This window comes from Manihot esculenta, chromosome 1 (genome assembly GCF_001659605.2).
Source record: "Manihot esculenta cultivar AM560-2 chromosome 1, M.esculenta_v8, whole genome shotgun sequence".
Taxonomy (NCBI): Eukaryota; Viridiplantae; Streptophyta; class Magnoliopsida; order Malpighiales; family Euphorbiaceae; genus Manihot; species Manihot esculenta.
The window spans coordinates 25,612,610-25,640,329 of NC_035161.2; the positions used below are offsets into that span (position 1 = coordinate 25,612,610).

Sequence of the window (27,720 nt, forward strand, 5' to 3'; positions counted from 1 at the left end):
GTTATAGTATTTCTATAAAACATTTATATTCTATTTTTTTTAGTTAATAATTTTGCCTCAACTTGTGTTTAGAATTGAAATTTGAAGTTGCCCACATAAAAACTGCAGTTCTATGTAATGAAATGAAGAACAAGTCACTATCTTGAGGTTGGTAGGAAACCCCACAAAAAGACATGTTTAAGAGAGAGAGAGAGATGATGATGGATGACTTTATGGATTCTTCACACGTTGGAAGAATTTTCCTAAGCTAGCAAAGACCTAAGGAGAGACTTCCAGCATTTGACTGCTTTTTCAGATATTACTAATGCATTGCCTTTCACAAATTGCAATTTGATTATCTAAACTAATCAATACTTACACCAATTGGGTATTTGCTTAAAAAAAAAAAACAGCAACCTACTCTCTAGATTCACTTCACCCAGCCACAGTAGGATGCCCACATATATATATATTTATATATTTCTAAGGTGAATTATTATCAGATCCTTAAAGTTTTAAGAAATTCACTAATTCCTCCTTATTTCATAATTACTCAATTAAAACATCTCTATATTTTGTAAATATTTCTATATTGTTTAATCCCTATAATTTAAAGTATTTATATTATTTAGTCTCTTTGATTTAAACTAAAAACATGTTAACTAATAATTTTTTTAACAGAATGATTAAAAGGTTCAATTTTATAAAATATATTGATATTTTAATTGAATAATTTTGCAATAAAAATAAATTAGTGAATTTCTTAAAAATATAAGGACTTAATAGTAATTTTTTCATATATTTAAATATTCAAGTCCTGAGATGGAAATTAAAAGGCTAACTCCTAATTCTTTAGGTAGTGGAGACAAAGCCCAAATAAAGAATTTAGCAGCAAAGAAAGACCAAATACATATAAAAAAGTTGGAGAATACATCACAGATTATTACAGGAGAATCCTTTTTCTGGTTTAGTCAACCATAAGCCTCCACCACCTTAAGATCACTTGTGAGAGCCTGTGACTGCTATACTTCAATCAGGTCTGGCCGGTATAGATTCTATATATGAAAAATTACTATTTAATTTTTATAATATAAAAAAATTTATTATTTAATTTAAAAATATATTAAAATATTTATGAAATTTTAAAAAATATATTAATTTTAGCTGTTAATTATTATATAATTAAAATATTTTTAATATGGAGAAATTAATTAGTACGTATTTTTAAAAAATTAAAATATTAATTAATAAATTTTTTATATCACATAAATTAAATAATAAATAAATTTTAAAAATTTTAAAAATATTTTAATATATTTTTTAAAATTAACGCCAAATAGTAAATTTTTTATATATATAAAGAAGAAGAAATAAATTCTAAAGTGTAAACTGTTAGCTGTTACACGACTCTTTAAGATGATTCTCTGCTAAAGAAAAAGAATTTTTTTACTTTTTTTTTTAATTTTTTATTAAATAATTGATTCTTTTGTGCCAATATTCTAATGTGGTTAGCCTGTCCACTTAACAATCATTTCGCATTCGTGAACATAATAAATATGATTATCATATTTAATTAATAATTATTGTGAGACAAATTTGATTAAAATACATGAAGAGCTTGGAATTTTCCATTCTAATATATCAAAATAAACCCTTTTCCTGAAAAGAACAAAAGGGATAGATTTTTTTTTTTTATTTCTACATATCTCATTTTCCCAAGAAAATTATTTCTTGAGGGTATTATTATTTTTTTAAAAAAACAAAAAAATAAAATAAACCTAAAGAATAATCATCTCATAATTTATAGCTTTGCAATGATAGGGAAATTGAAGTAGTTTGAATAAAATACAAAATAATTTGCTTTGTTTTGTTTTGTTTTGTTATATTGTTTTGGTCAAAAGTGAAGGATTGGAATCATTGTTGGTGTGGGTGCTTATGATCAAATATTATAATAATTCTTTTGTTTACTGCTTCCTCCATTAACTCAGTTATGTCTAACACAAAATGGCTTTTTACTATTTATTTAATTCATAATTAACATTATGATTGATTTAATTTTCTATGTGATTGATGAGATTCTGTCATTTTTATTTCATTTTGTGACACTTAGCAGATGCCTATTGTTCTTTTTTTAGTTGAGTTATTTCAAACGGAAGAAGATAGTCAAGAGATTTATGGTCAAGTGGTCGTGGGTTCTTATGATCAACTGTAAGCTTTCTTTCAGCAGGGTCTAACAGGAAGATGGCTGGGTGGGAGTAATGAAGAAAATCAAATGGGAATGTGGGTTGATGAGATTCGGTGCTGTTACTTTGTTTTTTTGACGCACAGTAGTTGCTCTTTTTTCTTTCTTCAGATTCTGTTGGCCTTCTCTTATATGGCTGATCTCTTGTAGACTCTCAATCCTAAACAACAGCACTAGGGCCTTCATGGGGTTCTCATCTAAAGAATGCTGGTCAATTCTTTATGTATTTCTTGATTTGTAAGAGAGTTATGATTAATTTGATTAGTTTCACCCAACTATCTTTTCTCCATAGCAGCCTGATAAAGAAAAAAAATAAATTAATAGGAAAATTTAATATTTAGTGGTTATAACATAGAGAATTTTATTATTTTATTTCTTAATTTTAAAAAATATATTAAAATATTTTTAAAATTTTAAAAATTTGCTAATTAATTCTTTTATTAATTTTAATCGTTAAATATTTTACTATTTTATCTGTAATTTATAGTAAATTTCATATAACTCTTAATCAATGGTTAACATCTAATTTTTATACATACAATAAATTACTATCAAATTTCTTAATTTTTGTGATATTATCTAATTTATTTTAATTTTAAAATTACTTTATTAATATATTTTATAAAATTTAACTTTTTAATCTTTTTATTAAAAAAATTTATGAATGGTATTGAATTATTTATATTATTTCTATAATTTTAATTATATGTATTATTTAATTTTTATAATTTTAAATATTTATACTTCTTAATTATTTTGATTAAATTTAAAATAAATTGGACTACCGATCTATTTAATAAAAAATTAAAAAATTTAATTTTACAAAATATAAAAATATTTTAATTAATTAGTTTTAAAATATAAATAAACTAATTAAAAAATCAGAAAGTTGATAGTAATTTTCCCTTATTTGGTAAAGTTTCTCACTAGAATGAGTTATGCCTTCCATAGTCTATCAAGAATTCAAAGTTCTTGGTACTATCTATCATTAAGACCACAGATTTGACAACACTAAATGGTTTAAAAAATATTTATTATTAAATATTAACTATCCTCTAGCCTTGGAAATTCTTTGACTGCTCTTTCATTGGTGACAAGAGGTATCTAACTTTTCTATTAAATAATATTATAATTCCTTCCAATTTATGCTTGATTTCAAGCCAGTTTTGTGTATGATGATTATTATCAAACAAAGATTAAAAAAAAATTACCATGATTGAACAATAGGGCAATTAAACAAAATTTCTAGTGCACATATTATTCAAATATGTGTTGGATTGATTAAGGGTTAGACAAAGAGATCGACAAGTGTTATTATTGGATATATTTTTTTAATATAAAAAATATTTTTAATTAGCCAATTAAAAATAACTTGGTTAGATTTTTAATGGGTAAAGTGTGAAATTTTGAGTTTGAATTTTTTTAATTATTTATTTTAAAATATTTATCTTTATAATAGAAAGTGAGAGAGCGTTTTCTTTCAATTCATCGACTATTAACATATAGTAATTAGTATTGAATTTTATAGTAAATTTAGACCGGATTTAATTTTTATTATCGACGTTCAAAAGAATTTCAAAACGCACGACTTTAAAAAATATGATGAAAGTCATAGATTTATCACAAAATTTAATATGAAAATTTCATCGTCTCGAAAGTTAATTTTGTATTTTAATTATTTTTTAAATATTTTTATAATTTTACATATTATAATTTTTTTATTATTAAATAATCTTCATTGACTATTAAATACTGACTTTTCAATCTTTAAAAAGTTTTAATAAGATTTTTTATTTTCTAATCTATATTTTCTCTTATATCATTTTAACTAAACGATACCGGTTAAAACTTCTGACGGACTATATTCAGTATTTATTTTTATTAAACAAGTTCTTAATTATTTATTATTAATCAAGTATAGTTAGAAAATGGAGAGCATAAGAATATGCAGTGAGTTTGAATGTTACATAGAGGGTCATGTAGCTTATACATACATAAGCATAAATGAGAGAATCCCATTTATTTTTGACAGAAAGCTAAAGATTAAAGTAAAGGTACCCTCTGAATGTACCTATGACTCATGTTCAATAAGATTTCAGAAATTCCTTTTTCCATCTTGATCTACCAATTACATTTCTCTCATTTTCTTTTTTTTCTTTTTTTTCAAGTTGGTGGAATGAATTTTTCTGAAGACTTGGAAATTATATACAGAAGAACTTCTCTTAAACTTGTGAGAAATTTAATTTCTTGCTTCATTCTTTTTTTTCTTATAAGAATAAGCTGCTGCCATCCACTTTCATGACACCTATATAAAGAGATCTCTGTAGATTGGAAAAAAAGAATCTATCCTTCAGATATAAAATTTTTTTAAAAAAAAAATAATAATATTAGTTGTCCTACAAGGTGTACCAAAGATACTTAAAACATTGACATCCATTCATTGAATTATACCTTAACTTAAAATTTCTATTGTTCACATTGATTAAAGTTGTGTATGATCATAAATCAAATTATTCTCCTTTACTAATTAATGCCCACATTACTACTGAGCATGGTGGTATAGTGGTGAAGTTTATGGTGTTAGATCCTCTTAGAGTAGCAATCAGTGGCGGAGCCAAGAGCTTTTCTTTGGTAGGGCACCGGCTACGCCGCTGCGACACCTTCATCCCCCTTCAAAGCATTTTTCGGTCACCAGTACGGCACGTGCCCTCCTTGCCGTACCTTCCCTCCGCCCCTGAGTAGCATGAGATAAAAAGATGTTGATCAACTTGAATTGGCTAAATCTCATCACTTCACAGTCTATTTCAGGCTTGGCGATAAGTATCTTCTTATGAATTGAATTGAATTAGCGCATCAACTATTAACCACAATCATTGTACCCAGGAATAATGACCGACTCACTCAGAAATTATGAATCTACTGTTGTATTTAGAAGAAAAAGGAAAAAGATTTTTCAAAATTCCAAGCTTGATTTATAAGGAAGTATTTTAATCCCCTAAGCTTTTAGAAGTTAGGCAGGAGAGGATGGGAGGAGAAAACTTGTCTCTGCAAATAAAGAAGTCCTTCTGCTTGTAATGGAAATTAAGAAAACTACTTTTTTTTTCTATACTTTTAGTCAAAACACTTATCTAAATCACATTCATATAAATTTATAATATAAATATACGATGGATTTTATATATTTATATTATGGATTTATATATTTAGTTTGAGTAAAAATTACCCTATTTTACATTATTTATAAAAATAAAGATCGAGTTTTACTTGACTTTCAACCTATTCAAACTCTACTTTTTTTTCTTTTAAAAAAATTTTATAATGCAATTATTGTATATAAAATGATTGTATTATCATAATTGATTGGAATAATTTTCATATACGTTTTTAATGGTTAGCATATAATAATTGTTTATGTAATAATTATATAAAAAATTAATAAGTGTTGGGATAACTGATTCGATATTTTTCTATCTTTAAGTGAGATTGAGTGTTGAATTTTCATAAATAGAATAAATACGTGCTAGAAGCATTTTATCTCATAGTGGATTAATTAGGTGCAAATAAAATTTAATTTTCTAACTCAGTTAAATTTAAAAATACTTGTGGTTAATACAAAAAAAAAATATTAATTTACACTTTCATATGACCAACACGGGTTATCAGTATTTTTAATTCATGCAAATCTTTTATTTTATTTTATATATTTTTTCTAATTTCTAAAGTTTCATTCTACTTTCTACGCACGAGTGAAGATATCATGATTACTACCTTCATTGGTTTTTTATTTTTTGGGTTTTTTTATTATGTTTTTTTTAATCTTTTTTTTTTTACTCCTTTCAAGCACTTTGCCTAATGGAATACCAACTAAAAAGACCTCAGTTTAATGAACAAAAGAAAAGACAAAGAAAGTTAATAAATTATTAAATTCAATTATGCTTCTTCATATGTATAACGAAGAGTAAAATATATTATTAATGGCATGAAATTTCAACCAGAAATCAGAGATGGTCCATTTTTATTTAGTGGCATTTCAGTGCAATAATTACATAATTTCATGTGAAGTAGTTGATTTTACACCTGATAAATATTATATATATATATATATATATATATATATATATATATAGTTTTTTTTTTTTTCTGTTGTGCATGGCTTCGAGGTTACCGATTCTTTATTTAATTTTTTTTTATATAAATATTCAGATATAATTTTCTTCTTACTCTATCGTACATGAGTCTCTCAATATTCGATTTAAAGAAAAAATCTATAAAATAAAAAAAAAAATTATCAGAGGTCTATCGGAGGTGTCCTTTTGGAAACTCAGTGATAGATCTAGAATAGTAAGAATAGGGACGAGTTGCTGAAAAAAAATATATTTTGGAGCCGAGGAAGCCGAAGAAAGAAGAAGACCCTATTTTTTTCTCCTGTCTGCTAGTGATATATAACTGTCTTTCTACTACAGTACTATCTGTCACTGTCACTCAACTCCGTATGTACAGATGTGTCCACTGGGCACCTCCGGTAGACCCCTAACCATGTTTTTTCATTTTGCAGATTTCTTCTTCAAATCGAATATTGAGGAACCCATATGATAGAATAAAAAGAAAACCAGATATATCATTCAATATTTAATTTGTCATATTTATTAATACGATAATACAAAATATACGATAATACGAATTTATCTCCTGTCATATGATTTATTGACAAATTAAAAATTTACTAACGGATTAAAAATCTACTAACAGAATAAAACAAGGTTTAAAATAAAATTTAGTTAGTCGACTTAATTAGTCTCTCTCAGAAGAATAAAATAAGATTTAAAATAAGATTTAGCTAGTCGACTTAATTAGTCTCTCTCAGAACTTAGCTAATCGCTGGATGTTGAAATCTTTAGTTAAAAAAAAAAGAAGCCCATACCATTCCAACCGCCACCAAATCAGAATTTTTTAGCAACATATCTACCCACTGCGCTTAATTTGAAGACTAAAATATAAATAAACTCCACCAGATCAGCCCTGGAGATATTATTTTCAAATAGCCACTAGATCTTGTTCAGAGTAAAAAAAAATTTGCCTTGTAGTAACTCATTCTTGAGTTGCAATATATATTCACAGGTAAATTGAGAAATGATTACACTGAACAGCCGAAGGAAAAAAAAAAAAAAAAAAAAAAACTACGAGAAATCAACTGCTAAAACTAAACTACAACTACCAACTGCAGATTTTAGCATAAATAGTTTGATCATTTATTTCTAAATTTCTTTTAATTGCTTGTTTTAAAAGGGATTTTTCTTTGCTCAACATTCCTTCTGGTGCTATACATAAAACTATCTTTTTAACAATTATCTCCTGGAAAATTTTCACCAACTTTACTGTAATATTGAAACTGAGCTTGGCAAAAACTGTCAATGAAATCTCCTCCGCCTCCTGCTATGATTCCTCCATCATCTTCCTCTACATGAATCCCATTGAACTGCGAGAACACAGACAACACCATATACAGGATCACAATCTGCTGTTTTATTTTGATGATTAAATTTGTTAACTCCGATGAAATGTAAGAACAAAAACAATTATGGTACCCATAGCTCATCTGCGTCTTCATGTCTGGAAGAACATGCACCTTTGGGAATCTCACCGCTTTCATCGTTGCGTGCGAACCTGCCACGTACTCGAGGCCTGTTGTCTGCTAGTGTTTTTCGGCATGCATACTTTGAATCATACATAAGATGAACAAAAAACCAACCGCATTAATATTTCATGTAATTAATTGTTTGTTATTGGATTTATTTAATTAATGAAAATGGGTTTTTAGTTACCTTAATGGTTTTGGTGAAATTTCTCTGGCTACGTTTGGCTCTGTACTTGGAAATTCTATCTTTTCTTTCTTCAGCACTGTAACGACCAACTTTGAAATTTGCTTCTTCCATAAATGAGCCTTCAGTTGCCAAAGGGCTTGAAAAGAATCTCTGTGTTGCATTTGCTGTTCTAGTATTCTAGAAAAAAGTTGAAATTTTATTGAAAAAGCAGGACAAAAACAGGGGAATAGAGATGATTTTTAAAAGATTATTTATCTTACTTGTAAGTCTCCGGTGCTGCAAACCCTCCTCAGTTGGCCGGCGAGAAAGTTGTTTTCCGGCGAGCTTAAGGCTTGGTTTTGATAATTAGGGGACTCCATGAGAGTGTCAAAGCCAGGTTGAAAGAGAAAATCTGGTTTGCCTTCAAAAGAATTGCTGCTATAGCTTCTTTGCATCATCTTTGCCACATTCTCCGCACCATTGTAACTATGAGGCATAAATAGCTGGTGATTGTAAGAGGAATCAAAACCCATTTGAGAATCCTCAGTTTTCACTCCTAAAGCATCCATGCCAGAGAAATTACCATACCCATTTCCCAAATTTGAACCATCTGCAAATTTCTGCAAATGGGTTCCAGCATGAAGAGACAAATTCTCAAGTTTCTGACTTGGAGGGGAAGATGATAGCATATTTGGGCTAAAATTCTCTAAAGAGTTGGAATTATGAAGTGGGTTTTGATTGTTATAAACTTCTTGGAAGATATCAGTTGAAGAATCACAGAAAGGAGAGAAAGGGTCAGGGAAGAAGAGATCACCATCAGAAAACACCATTTCTGGGCTTGAATGGTGGTAGAAAGAACCATCACAGAAATAAAGATCAGAAGACATTGTTGTTGAGCTCAACTCTTGGATTGAAACTGAACTCTAAAAACTTACAAGAACCAGAGAGAAGAAGAAGAAGAAGCTGTAGTTGTTCTTGCACCTTCACAGCTTCTCTTGACTATAAAATTTTCTTTTGTTGGGCTATTTTGTCTGTGTATAATTGCAATGAAACGGCCACAAAGCAGCACAAGTGACACTTGGGCTCTGATTTATTTAATCAAAGCTGAACACTTCCATTGCTACAAGACAAAATTATAAAAAAAAAAAAATTGTCAATTTTTTCTTTCCTCACTCTCCTACAATGGAGATTTTCAAAGTCCAAACACAAGTAGAGACTAGTCCACTTCACCCGTGTGTGTGCTTTATAATGTAGAGTTCTTTGCAAAATTGCCCCTAACCTTTGTGAGTATTAGAAAAAATTCCATAACTGTGGTAATATAATAAGATTTGTTCTACTATTTTAGTATCATTTCAAATTGACCCTTTTTGATCAAGAAGACCAATGAAAATGTAAGATGCCAAGTGCAACAACTAGCAGGTATTATTTAATTATTTGTTCCAAGTGGGCATCACAGTCATGTCTTCTTTTTGGAGCCTTTGCTATTACTACTGTTGCCTGTTGGCCTTGAAGAGTGGGGAAGTTTTAATTGTCTCAACTGCAAAATAAACTTCATTTTGGGAAATAGAAAAGGAATAATAATAATAAAAAAAAAAAGCTCTTCTAATGAGAGGCTAACGAGTACAGGCTCATATGAAAATTCTGTTGATTATTTATGGAGATAAGTGAAAGTTATTTTTTTACCCAACGGGTCCATTTTAATATATAATTAATATATTTAAAAATATAAATTAACAATATTAATGATGACTTATAAAAAAATAAAAAAATAATTGAATTTATATTAAAAGCGCTCAAATTTTATTGATTGAATAATATTTCATAAATTGATAAAATTCTTCTCCTTTAATCTTGTCAATCAAAATTCAAAGTATAATGAATAAAATTTAGAGTATTCAACAATATATATGAATGGTTTTTTTTTTTCAATAAATTTTACATAATATAACTAATATATATTTAATCATTATAAATTTTATAAATTTAAATTATAATTTTAGTTTTTATATTTATTAATTTTAATTAATATAATGGCGTAAGTATATATTTTACCATACTATTAGTGTTACTGCCAATACAACAACCCACATTCTTAAAGGAAAAAAAAAAAAAAAAAAAAAAAAAAAAAGCAAAACCAAAACCAAAAAAACAGAACAAATCAAAACTTGGCTTCCATTTTCTTGGGCTGCTGCAGCTGCTCATCCAGCAGCCCCTCCACTTAACAAATCCAAGTTTTATTAAGTGTTTGATATGCTTTGACTAGGGAATGAAGGCTACATTTGTTTTCTAAAAAATAATTTTTAAAAAATAATTTTTATATTTTTAATGTTTGAAACACTCAAAAACTTTAATCAATAAAAAATATATTTTTGATTGAAAGAAAAGTAAAAAATTTTAAAGGAAATGACTTTTTCTTTTTTCTTTTAAGAGGAAGTCATTTTCTATGCATTAAGATTTTTATTAAAGTCTTTATATATAAATTTATTAATAAATTTTATTTTTTAAATTAAAATTAAGTAATAAAAAATAAATTAGTTCATTAAAATTAAGTTAAAACTCGTTACTACATATAACATAGCTGAATACGAGACATTGTAGATGGAATTGAGAATCATAAAGCAACTTAGGACAACCAAGGCTAAAATCTCTTGTGACTTATAGTTGGTGGTAAATTAGTGTGAAGGTAGTTTCCAAATCAAGGATCCTAACCTTGCAAAGTATGAAGTTCAAGTGAAGCGTTTCCTTGTTGTTTTCGAGTTAAAGAAGAAAGTGATCTCCATAGTCCAAGTGTTAAGGAGTGAAAACCTGGAAGCAGATTCCTTAGCTAAACTAGCAGCAGTAGAACAACATTTAACTCAAGGTTTCCTCCTTGAGGAGATTGATTGTCCAACAGTCGAACAAGAGGAAGCTTTCCCAATCGAAGTAAGGGGTACCTAGATGACTCTGATCTTTTACTCTCTCACACTAGAAAACATACTAGAGGATAAACTGGAGGCCAAGAGGCTAGCAATGAAAGCCTCAAATTATGGCATAATAGATGGATGGATGTACAGAAGAGTATATCTTCAACCGTGGTTAAAGTGCATAACTTAGGAGGAGGGTATACGAATGCTTCATGAAATCCATGAAAGAGTATACGACAGTCATGAGGGAGCTCAGATGATCACGAAAAAGGCATTCACGTATATCTATTCTAGCTTACAGTAGTGGAAGATGCAAAAAAACTAGTCAAACAATGTGTTATATGCTAAAAGCATGATTTCATCCCACACACCCCTGCCGAAAGTTTAACAGCAATCGATAGCTCATGGCATTTCTTTTAGTAGAGTATTGATATTCTATACTCATTCCCAAAAGTAGAGCACTAGAGGAAGTATATGATCATTGAAATAGACTTTACAAAGTGGGCAGAGACTAAGGCAACCCTAAAAATACCACAGATAGAGCAATTGCTTTTTGTCAAAAAAGCATCTTTACCAGATTCAGGATACTAGTAGTTCTGATCATCGACAATGGCAAACAGTTCACTAGTGCAAAATTTAAAGAGTTTTGCGCAGTTTGAAAAATTGATTTGAGATTAACCTTAGTCTACCATCCACAGTCCAATAGTATGATGGAAGTTACGTACAAAACTATCTTACAAGGCTTAAAGAAACACTTAGATGATGCTAAGAGGAACTAGGCAAGTGAGCTATTAAGTGTACTGTGGGCATACCGTACCGCTCCCAGAGTAGCAACATGGGAGACACCTTTTTTCCTTATTTACGAGGCTAAAGCAGTCATCCTAGTAGAGTTTTAAGTCCTCAGCACTCAAACCTCTGAACCAAAGCTTGCCAACCAAGACGACACAATCTAGTTCACATTAGACCAGCTGGAAGAAAAGTGAGACAGAGCTTTCACAAACATGGCAACATACTGTAACAGAATAGTATAACTGTTCAATTCCAAAGTCAGAGGGAGAGATGGTAGGCAACATGGTTCTTCGCAGTGCTGACTTGAAGAAGGGCGATGTTGGCCCAGGCAAGCTGATGTGTAATTAGGAGGGACTATTCCAAGTGATCAAAGTAATCAAGTCAAGAGCCTATAAATTTGTAGACTTGAATGGGAAAGTTATTCCAAGATCATGGAACATTGCTAATCTTAGAAAAATTTATCAGTAGTCAGTTTCTTTCTATTGAGTATTGTTATTATTATGTTTTAATTCAAACTTGTACAAAATTGGAGTATTTTCTTACTAAATAAAAGAATAAGTTTTCAGGTACCAATCTATCCTACCATATATTTTGACACTAGATGATATAAAAGCACCCTTTCAGGCAACTATTTTTCCTCTTAAGTAATGTAAGAGCGTCCTTTTAGGCAATCACTTGCCCTTTAGGCGATGTAAGAGCGCCATTTCAGGAATCACTTATCCTCTTAGGCGATGTAAGAGTGCCTCTAAGTGACGCAAGAGTTCCCTTTCAATAAATCACTTGTCCTTTTAAGCGATGCAAGAGCATCATTAAGCTACGTAAGAGCGCCTCTAGACTACGTAAGAGCGCCTCTAGACTACGTAAGAGCACCCTTCCAGGCAACCACTTGCCCCTTAAGCATTATGAGCACCCCCAGCAGCAACCGGTACCATGATAGCATGATACTATGGCGGCATGGTAGCATGACACCAGACCTGATCAATGATAAAGCCACCAGAGTAGTAGGACGATAAGTTAGGTAACATTTATCATATAAATCCATTTGCTGAAACACTTATCTTTATAGAAATGTATGAAGACCTTTAGATCTCTCATATGGGTTAAAAGGCATACAAATTAAGATAATTAGCTTAAAACATTCACATAATAGGACCCTTAAAAAGTCAAACAAATAGGAAATTATAAAGGATAGATATCATTTCTCATAGAAAAAAAATTCGATACAAATCAATAGAGGTTCATGCAAAGTAAACACAAAATGAAAACCAGATAGGGCCTGCAAGGCCAAGGTACAAAGCTTGAAACCTAGAGACTAAGCCTCATCTCCACCCCACCACGATAAGATTCCTCATTCGTAGGTGTAGTCGTGTCAGAAACCATATATAAAATCCAACTATAGTCCCTTGTAGAGTCACGTTGGTTAAGCTCTAACATCATGGAACCCTGCAAGCCCATTTACATTTGACAATCCTATCATCATTGGTCTCTAGCTTCCTTTTAACCTCTTTGTACCTTGCCCTTTTATCATCCCTCAACAGAGTCATCTCTCTAAGCTGGGATTGAACCTGTTTTAGCTTTGCATCAATATTCTTGTGAACAGTCTGCAAGTTCTCAAATTTGATGGTAAGGAGAATGTTATGTGCCTGAAGCTCCCTGTAGACCCTTCGCAACCTATGAAATCTCTCCTTCCCAGACTGAACGGCAGTCACAGCCTCTAAGCTTGCAACCAGAGCATGATGATAAACGTCATCATCATCTTTCGCATCGAGTCTCTCTCATTCCCCTGTAAGCATAATCTTCCTCCTAATGTTTCCAGTCAAGAGATGGTTGTCAGTAAGCATAGTGTGAGCTCTCAGCAAGCCATCAAAATTAAGGGAAAGGGGCATTGGAGGAAGCCCAATTTTCACTAAGTGAGAAGGATGCTTAGGGTAGCGTGAACCTAAGGAGTAGGAGTCAGATTGGAGGACTCCCTAGCCGCCTTAGATCTCTTTGACAGATCTGAGTGACCCATTTCTTTTCTTCGCTTCTCTGCAACCTTTCTCATCCAAGGAACATTATCTTCAGCCATTTCTACAAAGAAAAATAAAAGATCATTAAGTTAGAAAAGGAATAGAGAGGTAAAAAATAAAGAGTGGTACCATGATAAGCCTCCTCTAGAGAAAGTCCAATGACATTAATCAAGTGGGCCCTCTTCTTAGCCCGGATGAAAAGTAGATACGGTTGTTTTTCTTAGGATGAGACAATGGCCAAAAGGCGCTATTAAGCAAAAAATTAGTCTTCCATTAATTGGAGGGCCTTTTTCAATCTCTAAGGATGAAAGGTCCAACTCTCGGGGAAGCCACCCTAGTTGCCCCCTGAAGGATGCCTCAGCATAAAAATTTTTGACTTTCGGTTCTTAATGGATTGAGGAAAGGCATCAAAGAGACCGCTGTCCTTCTTAAGAACAAAGAAATAGAAGGCTTTTACCCTCCATATGCGATAAGGTGTACATCAAAGTAAAGACTCATGTATAAGGTTTTATACCATAGAATCAGTAGAGAGAGAGAAAAGAGATCGAGATTTTTCAACTATTGGGATAAATTTGAGCAATGTTGGTGTGAAAAAGTGACAACATCTCTATGATATAAAATGATCCAAGGGAAAGCATAGCCCCGCTTTCAATTACTCCACATAAACTATAATACATCTATGCTTAGTTACTATTCTATCAGCTATTTGTCCCTTGCTACAAGGATACCCTTTAAACACTTCAGGAATCCAAAAAACCATTGTTATCTCCTCAATATCTTTTTGACTAACTGAAGAGATACTCCGATAACAAAAGGTCGTGGAGCATAAGGCCCAGCTAAACTTGATGATGTAGTGTAGGAGAAGATCATGGTGCTATTCTCTCTGTTGGGTGGGCTCCAACAAATTCCCCAACCTCATTTAAATCAGACAGTGAGAAATCCATTCGTTCTTAGAAAAAGGCTGAAAATACAAAATTTCACAATACGAAACACCAATATGTCCTTCAAGAACCGAATACCCAAAGAATAAGAGAAATCGACGGCGCATGGCATAAAAAGTTAAAGAAAAAACCCTACAAATGAAAGAAGATTACAAAAATTTTATGGAGAAATTTTTTAAAACCTTTTCCCTTGTGGATGTAAACACAAATTTTAATATGATGATATCACTTATTAAATTAATATTTCAGCTACTCCATAGTAATTTAGAAATGAATTGCTTATAGCATACGACTTTAAATTAGAAAGCTCGTCACCTCATTAATTAAACCCTAGCCGTTAGGGTGCACACAAATTCTATTATTTAAATAAAAAAAAAAATCAAATCCATTATTTTCAATCTTTTGATTGAGTTTATAGCTAATTATTTTGATTCTATTTTTTTATTTATAAATTTTTAATTATTTTGCTTCAATTTGATTTTAGAGAAAAAAAAAAAAACTAAATCAACACCAATAAGATTAAATTGAAAACGTAAACTCAACTAAAATTTTATTGCAAATGTAAATATAATATTTTTTAAAAAAATTTTTGTTAGTTGACTTAATGCATCTAAGAATTTTTTTTTTTTTTAAACAGTATAGAGATTCACACGTGTTGTTTTCACATGTAATTCAATTGTTTGACTCTTCTCAATAACAATTTTTTTTTTTTAAATAAATTCAAACAGTCCAAATATTTCCATTCCATTTAATTGCTAATCTGCATCTTAACACTTTCATATAATCTTCAATGGTCGTTATTTTAGTATGGGTAAATTCATATCTAAATTTAGAGTATTATAACAGTATGGATTTTAAATTTCAATTTGTAATAATTTTCTAATATTAAAATAATATTTATAAAATTAAAGAAAAATATATGATATCATTCTAAAATCTAATTATAAAATTTTAATTCAATTATAAATTCAAATAAATAAAAAATTAAATTTTAATCTAATTATAATTTGTTTGAAACAAAAAATCACATAATTATAATTTATTATTTATTATCAATATTTTTATAAAAATTTTAATGAAAAATAAGTTAAATTTTAAATTTTAAAAAATTTTTGTTATACAAATTAAAGTTGAATGAAGATTATGATACATCTACTTAAATGTAGGGATTATAAGTGAAATTTAGACATAGATTGATTTATAAACTGGTAATAGTAATAGAAATTTTAATGATATTTAAATTAAAATTTAAAGAGTTTTATGGTGTAAATTGAAATTAAGAGATATTACAATTAGGAAATTAATTTTTTATTTTGTTAATATTTTTTGCAAGTTTTAATTATGGGTGAGGTTCTAGTTTTGTTGTCTGGCAAGAGGATGACTTGCATGCTATATTTCTCTCCTTGTTTGTGATGTTTGCGTGTTTTAATTTTGTTGTTTTTTTATTATAAACAGGCTAAACCATATTCTATTCAAATTAAAATAATTGATTAAATTAAATTAATTTAAAAAATTAATTCAATTTTATAATTTTTTTTGTTTGATTTAATTTTAAATTTTAAAAAATTTAATTATTTTAATTTCATTCAATTTTAATAAAAAAAATTAATGAAATTGAATCAATTTATTATAATATTATGTAATTTTAATAGTACAGAGAGATTATATAATGAATAGGATTGCAATATTTTAATTAAATTTTATAGTATTAAAAATGAAAAAAAAATAAATTTAAATGTTTTATTTATCCTCTCATTTAACATAGTTTATTTTAATAAATTTTAAATTTTAGCAAACATTTTATTGGTTCCCAATTCAAAACCAGAAAATGACTGGGCAAATAAACCGAAACGAGGCGGGAACTCTCACTCCAAATTCAGTGGCACTTGGACCCACTATCTCCAAATTTGCGGGGACCACACACCTCCGTAACTCCGTTATCCTGAAATCAAAAAAGAAAAAGAAATTCGTTTTCAGTTATTTATTAATTTTTTTAGTAGGAAATTGGTACCCATTATTCAACTTATTTTTATTTTAAATATTTATGCGGTTTAATGTATATTTTTTAATTATATATTACTCAATTTTATAAATTTAAACATTCACATTACTTAACTTTTTTAATTAAAATTAAAATAAATTAAGTAATATAAAATATTAAATGTTTAATTTTATAAAATATAAAAATATTTTAATTAATAATTTTAAATAAAAATACTCATTTAATTTTAATTTTCATAAAATACATAAATTTAATAGTAATTCTTTTAGCCATATATATTTTAAAAAACAAACCAGAGGAGACAACACAGCTTCATTTCCCGCAACCGAAACAACAACATTTCCTTTCTTTTCTTCTCTTTCTTTTCTTTTCCTTTCCGACGCAGAAAGGAAAGAGAAGAAAAGAAAAGGAAGAGAAACAGGAAGCATTGTTATTCCAATAAATTCATCAATCTTACTTGTTTTTCCGTTTTCTTCTTTTCATATTTCCTTCTGCATTTTCATTTCGAGACGCCAACTTCAATGCCTGCTTCTTCAAAATCCTAAGTCCTTCTCCCGTTTTCATTTTTGAGGTTCGGCCAATTCTCTACCACACATTTTGTACGTGTACGTCTGTTTTGCGTGAAATTCAGGGCGTTTGCTTTGATCTGGTGGGTTTCTGCCGCTTCCTGCATTTCGGATTTTTTCTGTCAATATTCGGACTGGATAGGATTTTGTTTTTTCCTTTAATCATGCGTTATTTTTCAGCTGAGAAAATTGAGCCAAATATGGTCTTTTTGCAATGTGTTTACTGTTTTTATTGGAATTGTCAAGAATTGGAAAAAAAAAAAAAAAGTCAAATTGCATGTCAATGTGAGCTGAGTCTAGAATAGAGAACGTTGCCTGTTAATTTAGCACATTTTTTGTTTACATATCTACAATGCAGGCGTAGAATTTTTGATGCTATAAAGCAACTAACATTCGAACCGCCTAGGTTTGTGCTATAGCTATTTTTGGCGATATAATGTTGCCGGAAAATTTCTGCACCTGTGAACTTCAATTACAATAGACACACACATAACCACAGTGGTTGTGCTATGATAATTGTGCTGCATTTAGATGAAGTTTGACTCTTTTTTTTTTTTTTGGGGGGGGGGGGGGGGAGGGGGGGTGGATAGGAATCAGGTAATTTAGTTAATTGGTTCATTTTAGCTGGGAGATTTTTTTTTTTTTTAAGGAGGTGGGGTTAATGTGATGGAACTTTTAATTGTAGCATTGTAACCATAACTAATCGGGAGAGGAAGATTTTTGGTTATCTCAAAATGAAGAGTCAAAAAGCAAGGAAATTAGGTGAGAATGGGATAAAAGACAGCTTAAACGGCAATCATATTCCGCATGTCGAAGAAAAAGAAGGCCATGAAGCCATGGTCGATGGTAGGATTACTCTCTCATTCCTTCATCCCTTGCTCTTTCAGAACACACACAATGAACACTTGCTCTTGTTTGTTGCCTCTGTTCTCTATGTCTTATATGAAAACTTTGATTTCATTCCAGGCAATATAGAACCATTGGTTGAGTGGTTGAACCATATGATTCCTTACTTAAATTTGCCCTTGGAAGCCTCAGAGGAAGAATTGAGAAGATGCCTGATAGATGGCACTGTTTTGTGTAGCATTATGAGCAAGTTGAATCCTGGTTTGATTGAAATGGTTGGAATACTCTTTTCCTTAATGTTTCTGCTAGTCCTGTGCTGTGGTTTATGGTTTCAGTTTCTTTAACTTGGAGAGTTATCTTTTCCTGGATTTGCTTTTGGGTTTCAGAGAGGCAACACTGAGCCTGGGCCAGAAAAAATAAAGAAGTTTCTGGCAGCAATGGATGAAATGGGATTGCCTAGGTTTGTCCTTGCAGACATACAACAGGTATGGAAATCTTCACAACAAAAGCAACTATAGTTTAAGTGACGATCTGAATTTGGTTTATCTAATATTGTGAAAAATACTGGTTGTATCAGTTCATAAACCTTGCAACAAACAGTTTTTGGTTTTGGTATACTTGAACATAGTGGTTAAATCGAGAATCAAAATTTTGATTTTATGAATCAGGAATCACGAAGAAAATTGAATCGTAAGTCAATGAAAGCTTTTATAAATTGATTAACTATAATTTATACTCTAAAAAATAAGTATAGAAATATCATAATCGATGTTTTAATAAATATAGAATTATCATTTTATCTAATTTTAAATATATTCTAAAATAGAATAAGATATTCTTATATTATGTAATATGGTTCTATATTATAAACTAGAAACTCTTGAATTGTACAAAATGATTATCATTATATATGTATTAAAACTCTCATTTAAATTTGATCAAATAATTAAATAACAAAAAAGAATAGCAGGTCATCAAAGGTTAAAGTATATTAATATTAAATGTCATAACTTGACAACTATAATTAGAGAAGCAAATGAACTTAGAAAAAAAGTAAAAGAAGAGGGAAAGGGAAATAATTAGAGAAGCAAATGAACTTAGAAAAAAAGTAAAAGAAGAGGGAAAGGGAAAATAATTAGTGATGGAAGAAAAATAGCTAAGAAAAAGTTTTATGTGCTCTTCCCATAGCAAAAAAGAATGAAATTTTGAACTGACAATCTTTAGAAAATAATCCTTTGAAGCAAGTGAAGTCTCTATGAATTCATGTTAATTCACCTGATTTGCTGTCGATTCTTTGGTCTTAGTCACAATTCAAGTACATTTGCAATTTGCCCCGTAGATTTGAATTGCTGGAACGTAGAATTGAATAAAAAATTGTAAGGTTCAAATCAAGAATCGTAAGATTCAGCCATGGATCGAATTGATATGGTGGGAAATGGATTTGAATTATAAGATTCTAACAACAGTGTATTTGAACTCTCCAAAGTTGAGTTTCCTTTTTGCGTGGTGTGAAAAAATAGAAGTACCTTTATTTATTGTTTCTATCTTCCCTTTTGACTTATTTAATATGTAATTTGAGTCTTGAGATACTTTGCAGGGATACATGGTGCCGGTTTTGCAGTGTCTTCGCACACTTAAGGCACACTTTGATTATAATGGTGGGAAAGAGAGCTTCCAGAATCATTCAAGAAAGTTATGGAATCTGTTGTTGACAAATAGTAAGGGGGTGCATCAACAAGCAGAAGGAATTGCTCGTTCCAAGGGGGTGCATCAACAAGCAGAAGGAATTGCTCGTTCCAAAGGGGTACATCGCTCTGTTATATCAGGTGTCTCTCTATCCAAGAGAAGTTTGCATGGAGCATATTTTCTAGTCTTCAAGTACTTGCATGATAAGAGCAGTCTAGCAAATGCATAAACTGTTTTAGCTTTCTTGTGTCATTACCTAATAAGCATCGCGCATGTGCCAACTGTTATAGTATATTGAGAAATGGTTATTTAGAATCTAGAACAGTGGCTATCACTAAGAGAGGTTGTTAAGCTGTCCATTACTAATTGTGGGACTGGGACATGCTATCTTTGTTCTTTTTCTTAAATGACATGTCATTATCTGAAATCTGCTGATTTATCAATGAGCTACAAGTTACTGCTTATTGCTGGTTCATTTGTCTTGTGATTAGATAATGTGATGAAAACAAGAAAGAAAAGATTAGTCAATTATATGATATGGCAAGAATCTTTGATTGAGAGTCGGGACATAAACTTTCCATGCGTGCATTGTAGCATAAGCTTATTACCAAGCTCAAAATTGAACTCCAAGATGGATAAAAAAATTGCTTCTCATAAGACTAGAATTACAAGCTGAAGAAATATGTGTTCCCTGGAATTGAATAATCATGAATTTTGGTTAACTCATGGCAATTTTTTCATTTTGCCAAGTCTTGACCTGACTCCTTTACTGGATTGACAGTTTTTTACTAGGAACCAGGTAGGTATAGGAACTGTAAGAACCTACTTTTGGTGTATTCTGGGCCCTGTTTATTTGTGTCCTTCGTTCACAGCTCCTTTACTTTGTTGGCTGCTAGTAATTGGCTGTCCTATTCTTTAGCATTCTTGTATTAGCCCCTCTATGTATGCCTGTATACATAAGCTTGCTTGCTTGCTCGCTCATTTTTTTCCCTTGCTGGTGGTTTCCTTTTTAGAGCCATCTTCTACGTTTCCACATGATGCTGCACACAAGTTTCCCGAGGAGTTGCCAGTAAAGCAAGGATTCTGTGCTGATCTTTCAGATTCTAATATTTTGGATTTAATGAAATCAAATGGTTTGGATGTAAGTACCTGAATATGCATCCTTGTCTGGATATCTGAACCACAATAGTGCAATGTATAAATCAACCTTAAATTTGATGCTTCCCTTCTCTGATGCAGTTTTTGCAATTCCTTTTGCAGAATGTCTCAACTCGAACATTGTTCAGTTTGGTGAATAGGATTTTAGATGATAGCTTTGAAAGGAAGACCGGTCAAATTCAGCATGTATGTCTGTGAGAGGAAGCGTCAATATTTTATATTTTAAATGCACTCATACATTGATACCTTATTATATTTTTTTATCAATAATTTTTTGGGCATGTGGTTTCTTTTGAATCTCTGAGCGATTTTCCTCTTTTTTATGTATCTTTTCCGGCAGATTTTAATGAAGAAAGTTGTCCAAGTTATAGAGCAACGATTTTCATTTCAAGCAGAGAACTTGAAAGATGTAACGTCAAATCTTTTTCTATAGTCTTTGGTGAAAATGCACTTTCATCCGGTTTTATATGCATGTATGTTGTTGTACATTTATCTATTGCATAGGGATGATGCATAATGATGCTTGTATTATTGCCTGTTTTCAGCAAAACAATCTTTATAGCATTCATACTGAGAAGTACCAATCAAAAATAAGAGCACTTGAGACTCTTGCATCTGGGACCACAAAAGAAATTGAGGTACTCTGACTAATAGTTCATCTAGCTTAGTTTTCTGAGTTTAATTCTCATACTTAATTCCTATCTATTTTTGTACTTGAATAGGTATTACTGTCAAAGCTACAACAGATAAAGGTGCACTGCAACATTTTATTTTTAACTATGCATCTAGCTCAATAAACATATTGTTGTTGTTGATTCCTTGTTCTCAATCCCTGTCGGATTCCATTGAATAATACATTGAACATGTGTATTTATAATGCAATTTATATATATGCCCATACAAAGAGGAAAATAAGGGTTGGGAAAAAATTGCAAATTCCTTGCCTGTATTGCTGCACACTGTTAGCTGAGTGATTAGGGCAAAGAACTGAAAGTCTGCCATGAACTACTTACCCTGTATTTTTATGCTTGAAGGAAAATGCATTGTTCAAGTTGTACATTAATAATTCTTGATGGAAATGATCTCTTTGAGTTTTTCTCTCTTTTTTCTTTAATTAAGTATTGCCCAACATTTGCCTATGTATCTAGTCTACTACAATAGAAATGCATGCTTATTATGTGAGGAAGTTTTATCATATGTTATAAATAAATTATAAGTTATTAGCTAAGATTTCTTTTTGTGCAAAAGATGATTAAATTTAAACCTTTGTAAAGCTGATACTGATTTTGCTGCCATCTCACAATATGATAAGGAAAGAGAACTCTCTGAGGCACAATTATCTCTATGCCTTATCTTCCTTCTTGCGTTGCAGATTGAGAAAACCGAAATAGAGCGGAAGGAAAAGGTTGAAGAGCTGGATCTAATTAGATTAAAGGAAGAGAAAAATCATAGCGATATTGAGAAATTAGCTCTGAGACAGGAACTAGAATTAGCCAAGAAGGTGCATGAAGAGCATTACTTGATCTTGGAAGCGCAAGCAAAGGAATCGAAAGTTGAACTAGAGAAGAGATTGGAGGAACTTGAGTGTTTTCTAACAGAGTCAAGAAACAAAGTGAAAGAACTTGAGTCATTTTCTAAATCTAAATCTCAAGGATGGAAAAAGAAAGAGGGAACCTACTGTAGCGTTATAAATTATCAATCTAAAGCTTTACAGGTATTCTTTATCCTCATGCCCTTATCTAGTATTGTGCTGATTCATAGCGTATCATACTAATTTTTGATGATCATTCGGTTAGGAATTAAGGGCAGCATCTGAGTCCATAAAACATGAAGTCTTGAAGACAAAAAGGAGTTACTTGGAGAACTTTCAGTTCTTGGGTAAAGTCAATTGTCAACTGTTGGATTCTTTTAATTTTGTTTTATGTTGCAATGTACTTTGTACTGGCTGAGCATTTTCTCATGATGTATAGAACTTTTATCTTGGACAGGAGTGAAGCTTAGCACAATAGCAAATGCTGCTGAGAATTATCATTCAGTGCTAGCAGAAAATCGAAAATTGTATAATGAAGTTCAAGATTTAAAAGGTACAGTGCTGGGTATCACTTTAACTGTACTTAGCCTGCTTGTGGCTTATGTTTGTTTTATCACTTATTACAGGAAATATTAGAGTGTATTGTCGGATAAGGCCATTTCTTCAGGGCCAAAGTAAGAAGCAAACAACCATACAGCATATTGGTGAAAACGGTGAATTAGTTGTTACAAATCCCTCAAAACAAGGAAAAGATGGCCATAGACTCTTCAAATTCAACAAGGTTTTTGGTCCAACAGCTAGTCAAGGTGGGAATTTCTTTGAAAATTTGTGATTTTGTGCTTTTTCTATTAAGAGAAGATATGCAACTCATTTAAATTGGAAATTGACATTGCTTCCAGAGAATGTTTATTTGGATACCCAACCATTAATTCGGTCTGTACTTGATGGATATAATGTCTGTATTTTTGCTTATGGTCAAACTGGCTCTGGAAAAACTTACACAATGGTAACAAACTAATCTATAAGTTTTCATTTCAAAGGTTTTGGTGGCAAGAAATTTGTACTTATGTATCTTATGGTGTTCATGGGTTTCTTCGTTCCCTAGAGTGGACCTGATTTATCATCGAAAGAAGACTGGGGGGTCAATTACCGAGCCTTACACGACCTTTTCCAAATCTCTCAGAACAGGAAAAGCTGCTTTGCATATGAAGTTGGTGTCCAAATGGTTGAAATATACAATGAACAAGTTCGTGATCTACTCTCAAACAACGGATCTCAGAAAAGATATCCTTCAATCCTATTTGTTTATTTAAGTTATGTCTAGGTTTTTTTAACATAAGTTATTTACAGCTTTTGTTGTGAATTATACTATGATATATATATATATATATATATATATATATTGGTTTTTCTTCTTGAATACTTTTCTTCTCATTTTGTGTGTCACACCAAAGGATAATTGTACTGCATTTATCTTGACTTTGATGTTAAACATCTGCATTTTTCTTAACTTGCAAACACACTTGGGATTTGGAATGCGGCTAGACCAAATGGATTAGCTGTTCCTGATGCTAGCATGCACTGTGTTAAATCAAGCACAGATGTCTTAGAGTTAATGAATATTGGGTTGATGAACCGTGCTATGAGTGCTACAGCCCTAAACGAAAGAAGTAGTAGATCCCACAGGTTGTCTTTCTAATAATGATCATCTATCAATGAACGGAACACAACTATTTTTGAGGATTTTGATTTGGTTTCACTTTGCAGTGTTCTCACTGTTCACATTCGTGGCATGGACTTGGAGACTGGTGCTGTTTTGCATGGTAATCTACACTTAATAGATCTTGCTGGCAGTGAAAGGGTGGACCGATCTGAAGTAACTGGAGACAGGTTGAGGGAGGCACAACACATAAATAGATCACTTTCTGCACTTGGTGATGTGATATTTGCTTTAGCTCAAAAAAATCCACATGTGCCTTACAGAAATAGTAAATTGACGCAAGTTCTGCAAAGCTCTTTAGGTATTATGATCAGTCATAAGTCTTTGATTACTTGGTTCCATAACATGCAATATTGTAAATTTAGTATGTTTTTTTTTTCTTCAATTTCTCTCTCTTATTAGAAACTTACTTTAACCTCGTTTTACATTCTAGGTGGTCAAGCCAAGACCCTCATGTTTGTCCAGCTTAATCCTGATGCAGATTCCTATTCAGAAACTGTCAGTACCTTAAAATTTGCCGAGAGGGTATCTGGTATTGAGTTGGGTGCTGCAAGGAGTAACAAAGAAGGAAGGGATGTTAGAGAACTTATGCAGCAGGTTGTTGGGCTCTATATTGCATCGATATTGATACAGTTGGTGTATGACATGTTTCCTCAATTTCCTCCCAGATGAGAGATAACAAGAATTTAACGCTCATCTTATGTAACTATGCATGAGTCAACAACAATAACCCCAATACTGATCCCCTGGACTTGCACAGTTGGTTGAGATTGAAATTTTCCCTAACCTGATGAAATAATTGTCTGTTCATCTACATTTTTTCATTTGAGCTTCAATGATTTTTTTTGTGGTTTCATCTGCTAAAGCTGTAGCTATTCATAGTGGTTGTGCTTCCTCAAGTCCATAATGCACAAATTGCTCTTCATAATTGGGGCTTCCATGAAAGTAGTAGAGGTTACAATATTCAGACAATTCTATCATCTGCCCAATCTGTCATGTATAAGAACAAAAATGCTATGGATCCTTAAGGACGAAAAGTTTTATTCCAGATGGGTTACCCCCAATTTTATTGTTTGATACTAAATTTTTGTTCTGTTTTCAGGCATGTTTTCTAATTAAAAGTAAACCTTGCAGCTGACATCCCTCAAGGATGCTATTGCAAAGAAAGATGAAGAGATAGAGCGATTGCAGCTGCTTAAGTCTAATGTCAATGGTGGGAAGCATGGTACCAACTCCCATATAAGTGAATCTTCTTCTCCAAGAAGACATTCAACTGAGGGCCCACGTCAAAGCCCTAGGGCAAGTGAGGGGAAAAGCTTGGGACCTTCTGATAAAGTGACTTCTGACATGGATAATAGTTCAGATAACAGTGAGAAACGTTCTGAAGCTGGTTCTCCACGGGATGACTATAGACATCAGAATGCGCCTCTGCCTCTGCCACAGTCAAAGTCAGTGGGTGACTTAAGACACAAAAAGGAACTTCTTTCTCAGCCACAGCTTAGAAAATATGTAAGCCAGAATCCCAAGGAAGATATTGATTTCTTGGGGTTTGGAGATGCAGATTCTGATGAGAGATTAAGCGACATATCTGATGGTGGTCTTTCAATGGGAACTGAAACTGAATCTGTTGAGTTTGGTCTTTTTCCTCGGCCTGCAAAATCACCTGGAAGTACAAGACCAGCTGAAACTGCAGAACCTGCAAAATCACCTGAAATTGCCTCACCAGCTGAAGTGACAAAACCAACTGAGAAAGAAGAGAATACCCAGAAGTGAGTATACTTAACACTAGGTTATAAATTTTATATGAATGATTGGGTTAGACAGTTTTACGAACTTCGATACAGTTTGCATTTCAGTTCATGAAAGAAATAAAAGTATTAGTTGTTACAACACCACAGACTGATTTGATTACTTTATAGTTTTATGTTATAAATTTATTTTAGAAGAAGACAGCAGAGTGTAGTATATGTTGCTTCAACTTTAAAATGGATTTGGATATTTCTTTTGACTGCATTTAAGCTTACTAACTTCAAATCAGATCTGTGGGTATTTCCCATAGTCTAAATGTCATGGAATAAATGCTCAATGCCTATGCATAAGGTAATCACAGATTTGTGGTTGTTGCTAGTCTTGTCTTTCAATGCAGTAAGACCTTTGTCTTTGCATTTATGCCGACCACGCATGCAAAATTCCCGTTAAAAAGCTTGGATTTGCTTTTTCCTCCTCTGAACCGTGTTGTGGAAGTTTTCAAGGTCATGCTGTAGCTATCTTAGAGAAAATTTTCTGTGCTATCTATTCTCCATAAATAGCTTTCTATTTATATCACTTGCCAAAAATATTAACTGCAGTTGTTCATTATGCACCTGTTATACCTTTTCAATATTTTCCTGTGTCCTAGTTTTTGCATTCTAGTGCTTGACGTGGAAGGTCTCTTACTTTACCAATTAATAAACCAATCTCATTCAAATCAATCTGACATTATCATTTTGTTTATCACTAGACCAAGTCCTATAACAAAGCTTCCGAGGCCGCCACAGAAATTGATGCCAACAAGATTTGCACGCTTGTCGTTGGGTAAGAGTTCCATTCTGAGTCCGAGGGGTTCTTCAACAAGTACGTGTTTTTAAACTTCCATCTCTTATTCTTTAATTTTTACACCATCTGCTCATAGAATTCAATTAAAAAGCTGAACATTTAGCTGTTCACTGCTAGTTTCATGAGCTGCATTTACATGGTCTCTATGTTAATTAATTTATATTATGCTCCCACTTGTGACACCTCTCTCTCTATCTCTGTGACAGCAACTAGGAAATCTATTCCTGGTAGTTCCTTTGCACCCAAACCTCCAAAGAGATGGCACTAAATTTGGAGACTTTGGCACTAAAACTGGAGATTTTTTTAGATGCTAAAAAAAGAATTGACACTTACTGTAGTTTGTAAATCCTAACTTTATTATAATTTGGGTACTTTTTTTTTTTTTTGGATGATAAAAAGGAATTGACACCTACTGTAGTCTGTAAATTCTAACCTCATGATCATGTTGCTTCTCCCTAGCATTTTCCTTTATTCCATTTATCCCATAGAAATGTTTACTTTTGAAAGGAATTATTGTGTAAATGTATATACTCAAATAGGTTCATAGTCTCAAGCTCGTTGATTTTCACCATATGTTGTCCATATTTAATTATGTGCAGTTGCAATCATGAGGTTGTTGAAAGAAATGGGGTTGGATCATAAGCCTCAAACTTAATTTTTAAATCCCCTATTTTTCCTTTGATCATCCCAACGAGAAAGGCTAAGCAAAGACTCCACTGTTTATGTGATTTGTTTTCCAATTTTTTTGTATTTAAAAAATTATAAAATCTGGTTTAAGGCGTTTAAGATTGGAAGTTCAACATGGATGAAATCAAAGCTTATTCATAGTGATATAAAAATATAGCATGTGGTATTTTGTTTATAATAAGAAATTTTCTAAACTAAAAAATTATAATAGATTTCTTAAATTCTGAATATAATAGAAGAAATCTTTACAATTTATAATTTAAAA

The 27,720-nt window shown here is 31.5% G+C and overlaps 2 protein-coding genes across 4 annotated transcripts; one reads left to right on the forward strand and one right to left on the reverse strand.

Moving 5' to 3' along the window:
- Nucleotides 1-7,195: 7,195 nt before the first annotated feature.
- Nucleotides 7,196-9,211, reverse strand: LOC110600123 (zinc finger protein CO3). Its single transcript, XM_021736875.2, has 4 exons — nucleotides 8,304-9,211; nucleotides 8,044-8,220; nucleotides 7,807-7,935; nucleotides 7,196-7,697 (listed from the first exon to the last, which is right to left on the reverse strand). The coding sequence occupies exons 1-4, from the start codon at nucleotides 8,907-8,909 to the stop codon at nucleotides 7,560-7,562; spliced, it is 1,050 nt and encodes a 349-aa protein (XP_021592567.1). The 5' UTR covers nucleotides 8,910-9,211; the 3' UTR covers nucleotides 7,196-7,559.
- A 7,775-nt stretch (nucleotides 9,212-16,986) lies between these two features.
- On the forward strand, nucleotides 16,987-27,337 carry LOC110623058 (kinesin-like protein KIN-14J). Of its 3 annotated transcripts, none has more exons than XM_021767911.2 (22): nucleotides 16,987-17,315; nucleotides 17,918-18,078; nucleotides 18,199-18,353; nucleotides 18,465-18,563; nucleotides 19,676-19,904; nucleotides 20,778-20,905; nucleotides 21,025-21,108; nucleotides 21,263-21,331; nucleotides 21,468-21,560; nucleotides 21,645-21,674; nucleotides 22,295-22,636; nucleotides 22,719-22,800; nucleotides 22,911-23,006; nucleotides 23,080-23,259; nucleotides 23,353-23,459; nucleotides 23,559-23,737; nucleotides 23,975-24,139; nucleotides 24,221-24,474; nucleotides 24,607-24,770; nucleotides 25,308-25,942; nucleotides 26,674-26,786; nucleotides 26,975-27,337. In XM_021767911.2, the coding sequence occupies exons 2-22, from the start codon at nucleotides 17,967-17,969 to the stop codon at nucleotides 27,034-27,036; spliced, it is 3,378 nt and encodes a 1,125-aa protein (XP_021623603.1). In that variant the 5' UTR covers nucleotides 16,987-17,315; nucleotides 17,918-17,966; the 3' UTR covers nucleotides 27,037-27,337. The 3 variants fall into 3 exon arrangements, with proteins under 3 accessions (XP_021623603.1, XP_043811575.1, XP_043811577.1); XM_043955640.1 differs by having other exon boundaries at nucleotides 16,987-17,237; XM_043955642.1 differs by lacking the exon at nucleotides 21,645-21,674.
- The last annotated feature ends 383 nt before the right edge of the window (nucleotides 27,338-27,720 follow it).